Source organism: Nuphar pumila, chromosome 5, assembly GCF_984573655.1.
Source record: "Nuphar pumila chromosome 5, dmNupPumi1.hap1.1, whole genome shotgun sequence".
Taxonomy (NCBI): Eukaryota; Viridiplantae; Streptophyta; class Magnoliopsida; order Nymphaeales; family Nymphaeaceae; genus Nuphar; species Nuphar pumila.
This window is the reverse complement of record NC_143253.1, coordinates 62,224,285-62,228,941: the sequence shown is the minus strand read 5'-3', so window position 1 is coordinate 62,228,941 and position 4,657 is coordinate 62,224,285. Positions and strand designations below refer to the sequence as shown.

At 34.4% G+C, this 4,657-nt stretch overlaps 1 protein-coding gene across 1 annotated transcript; it reads left to right on the top strand.

The window, feature by feature from the left end:
- The first annotated feature begins 756 nt into the window (after positions 1-756).
- On the top strand, positions 757-2,814 carry LOC149837699 (uncharacterized protein At1g32220, chloroplastic-like). Its single transcript, XM_090008105.1, has 4 exons — positions 757-955; positions 1,620-1,766; positions 2,293-2,418; positions 2,531-2,814. The coding sequence occupies exons 1-4, from the start codon at positions 757-759 to the stop codon at positions 2,812-2,814; spliced, it is 756 nt and encodes a 251-aa protein (XP_089864231.1).
- Positions 2,815-4,657: the final 1,843 nt, after the last annotated feature.

Here is a 4,657-nt window from a genome sequence, read left to right as displayed (position 1 = left end):
TATTTATGAAAATTTTAGAGCATCAATTTTTAAACTTTATAAAAACCTACATGTGTGTTGGAATGGGATAATCCAAGAATTAATTCTTATAAAATCAAGCATGTAGAACACATCTATACAATCAGATTTAAGAAAATGTAAAAAAATGTTTCAAAAGCTTGGTAGGCTAGCACTAGGACAAAAAAGTGGTTGGCCACTACCACCTATATATATATATATATATATATATATATATATATATATATATATATATATATATATATATATATATATATATATATGAGTAATGTGTTCCTTAAGTCCCCTTTTTCATTAGGTCTCGTTAGGCCAATTCAAAAATCATAGTTTTAAGTAATTTTTCTCAAGTCTAACACCATAGATGTGATCTATACACTACAAGAAAAATGCTAATTAGCGACGAAAATAATGTGTCATAAATTTACGATGGATTAGCTAGAGAAAATTAGTCGTCCGTAAAATTGAAATTAGTTGCGAAATTAGTGACTGAAAATTTTTTATCTCAAAATCCATCGCTACTTAGCGACAAAAAAATTCTGTCTCAAAATCTGTCGCAAATTAAGCACAAATTAGAGACGAAAAAATTCTTTCACTAATCTGTTGCAAATTAGCGACAGATGTTGGGACAAAAACTTTTTGTCTCTAATCCGTCGCTAAGTAGCGACAGATTGTGCGGCGAAAAATTTCCGTCGCTAAGTAGGACTTCAGCTAGTAGCCCATTTGCTTCTCGAATAATGCATGGTTCTCCATTGTCAGATAATTCGTCATTCTGCTATTCTATTAAATGATGCTACCAACAATGGGATCATTAACTTTTCAAAGCCAAATGCAGTGGATAATGTTGTGTATTCCCAATGTGTAATGGCTGTATACGCCCTAGCTAAAGACCCATCTCCTCGTGTTGCTGGTATTGGTTGGCATATACTTTCTATGATTGGTATTGAGCAAGTGTCAACAAATTATTTGTGGTCCGGAAATATTCATCACAGTGATACAACACCTCTAACAACTCTCCTTGCTGGATTGGCTCGGTCATTGGTTTGACATGAAGGTTGGTAAAATCTTGTCAGATGTCTCTTTAAGTTATTAATAGTCCTTTTGAGCTTCTAGGTCTGTCATTTGATTTGAAAGCTTGTTAGGATGTGGACTAGTACATGCACCTCTAGAATATTCAGACATTGTAAATACAAGTTCAAGCTTGTTTATTTTTCATCAGGTCGTTTGTCAATGATGTTACCTTACCGGACACTCATTTAATCTTTGCGTTCATACCATTCCTGCTCAATTTTTTTCTCGATATTGGTTTTCTTAATCTGATAATAGGCGTGTTCTCTATTTTCATTATTTATACCCAATATCTTATGCTTTTTCTTTTTTTCTCTTTCGAAAACATTGGATATAGAATTTATTACACCTTTGATTGGAATTTCTTGGTGGATGATATTTTTTCCTTGTTCATTGTTGCATAGAATCCTTTTGTCTCCTCCTTGACTTTTCCCAAGCTTGTCTTTGGGTTTCATGAACACATTTTAATATAATTTTCAATTATAGGAAGCAATTTCTTGACAGAGGTCACGCTAAAATATGGGTGTATCATGCAGGAGATGTGTTCTATGCGAGGTGGGATGAATTTTTGGGTGGCGCCACAGCTGTAGTTTCTACTCTTGGTGGTTTTGGAAGTGAGGAGCAAATGAAAAAGATAAATGGAGAGGCTAATGTTTTGGCTGTAGATGCTGCAAAGAATTTTGGTGAGAATTTGCCTCTGCTTTACAGTATGTTTGCACACTGCAAAGTTAAATCACATGGTTTATGAATAATTTCTTCTGTTGTTAAAGTGGGGAAATCCCATTTGGAGGGTGTGTTTTCCATGCTGTAGGGAATGAATACTTTCATGGTGTACAAATATGGTTTAGTCATATGCATTGTATAACTCTTTCACACAAAATAATGATTCTGTGGACCATTAGATAAAATGGTGGCTCTTTTTGTCTTCCTTAAATTTATAGATCTCCTGGTTAGCTAATTGTAAGCACTGTTTTGGTAACTGTAGTTTGGTAGAAGCATTGTCTTAATTTAGCAGTATTTTGGATGTCATGTATTTTGCTTCTCTGCTATATACAGGAAGAACTCAAAAGGTTTTATGACTTCAGTTTATGTGAGGGTCAATATGCTGTTTCATTTTTCTTAGTTCAAGTTGCTAAACCGGTTATTAACGTTTTTCTCTTGCTTAATGTACTTTTCTAAATCACTCATATATGCAATACTTGGCAACAGGAGTTCCAAAGTTTATTTTAATCTCTGTTCATGACTACAACTTGCCTGCATTTCTGCTTTCATCTAGATACTTCACTAGGAAGAGGGAAGTAGAGTCAGTAGTCCTCTCTAAGTACCCAAACATAGGTAATCTTCTCTGAACATTTTCTGTCTCTGATCTATACTCTGTACTTTTGTGATATCCCAATTATAATCTTTTTAACTGTACTGATTACGTAGAAGCATGTTTATTCCTTAGGTGTCATATTGAGGTCAGGATTTATTTACGGGAAGCGAAGGGTAGATGGCTTTGAGATCCCTCTTGATCTAATTGGGGAACCTCTTGAGAAGTTCTTGCGCACTAGTGAAAATCTTACGAGGCCTTTAAACTCTCTGCCTGCTTTAGACCTCCTCTTAGCACCACCAGTGAGCGTTGATGCTATTGTTGCACTTGCAGTCATTAAGGCAATTACTGATGATGACTTCTTTGGTGTTTTTACTATTAAGCAAATCAAGGAAGCAGTTGCGATTGTGAGTGTATGAGCTTGTGTAAACTTTTATCAACCTATTCTTCTTTTCAAGGGTATCTCTTATGTAGATATCTACATTTTTTGTTGAATGGTAGACAGGCATGATATACAATTGGCCCTGTAGAAAAGAGCTTGACTGAACGTGATCGATTTTTTTTTTTTTTACTTGTTGAATTAAATTTGATATCTGGATCAGTGGATTGCGTGTTACCCATACTCGATAACATAATAATAGGATCTAGGCCCACCAAGTCAGATGCGATTGATAAATTTTTTACTTATAACTTGTTTGATTAAATTTGTTTTGCCTATTTTGTATACATTTTTTTATGTGTTCTTTGTCTATACACAACTTATATAATTTTTACAATGAATTTTTTTCTCAATATTTATATTTCAAACATTTTTTTTTTAATTTTGCGATGGATTAGCAACGGATATGTATCCGTCGCTAAAATTCAGCAAAAATTCAGGCACAAAATAGCGATGCAATTTAGCGACGAATATTATCCAACGGTAAATTCTAGCGATGGATTAGCGACGGATTTATATCTGTTGCAAAAATAAAATCAGTCATTATTTAGCGACAAATTGTGGCATTCACTAATCCATTGCAATTTAGCGACGGATCTTTTCTGACTCTAATTAGCGACCAGTGAATTGTGTCGGATGTTATCCATCGCTAACAATTTTAGCGATGGATTAGCGACAGATACATCCGTCACTAATCTACAAAATTCTTATAGTGATAGGTTTTGCTTAGTGGGAAGCAATTTTTGGATGGCCCAAATTCGACCTGTATACAGGTTTTTCTGGTGATCCAAAATCAATGGCTATGAAGGTACCGGTTTTTCCCGGCTCATAAAAACATGTTTTTCATTGAAAAACATATTCAAGAGTTGATTCCCACTAAATCAAGCATGCTAAACAGATCTAACTGTTCAGATACGTCACAAAACACTTAAAACCTATGGGGCAAAATGAGAAATGAGGCCTAATATGTTCAGTTCTCATATATATATATATATATATATATATATATATGGAGAGAGAGATGAAAAGCTACCCACTAACAACCATGCCAAACCTACCCTCCACAACATTTTTGCAACTTTCAACAAAGATTTCTTCCAATTATGGTGGAATCCAGGCAATCCATGCACTTTTTGGCATACTACACATCAAAAAATTTTCAATGACAGACTCGGATCGATGATCAAGGATACTTCACAATGTGACCTATTTTATCGTGCTCGAACCCTGTATTGTTACAGAGATATGGTCTTCTGGCATACTTATTGTTTTTTGGCATCGTCCAGCAACCTCTGGTGACACGCCAACTATCATCGGCATCCCTATCTGTTTTTTCGACATCATCCACTCATCCCGCAGACCTGCTTGAAGTGGTGTATTTGATCATATATGGGTCCAGATGTGGGGTGAGTAGGTTTGGCATGTTTTTATTACTATATATATATATATATATATATATATATATATATATATATATATATATATATATATATATATATATATATATATATATATATATGAAAAACCTGTTTCTTCAAACGGGTTTTCCTTCGAACACATTCAAACGTGTGGCGTAATGTCACTCTTTTTTTTTAAAGACATTTAGCAATGGTTTTGTACCATCACTAAATCACTGTTTTCAGCCTAGGTGATTTAGCGTTGATCAAGACTGCACTAAAAGTCACCAGTGCCAAAAAAAATATGATGAAGCGTCATTGTTTCATCATGCGCTATCAATGGCGATGCTTGGTCCAATGTATCTTCAACACTTTTTACGTGCTTGAAGATAGGCAAAAAAAAAAGTGTTATATATATATATTTTG

Coding starts and splice junctions, on each gene's coding strand:
- LOC149837699 (XM_090008105.1), top strand. CDS start 757: ATGGTTCTCCATTGTCAGATAATTCGTCATTCTGCTATTCTATTAAAT. Junction 956..1,619: donor GCATATACTTTCTATGATTG/GTATTGAGCAAG, acceptor TGTATCATGCAG/GAGATGTGTTCTATGCGAGG. Junction 2,419..2,530: donor CTCTAAGTACCCAAACATAG/GTAATCTTCTCT, acceptor TTTATTCCTTAG/GTGTCATATTGAGGTCAGGA.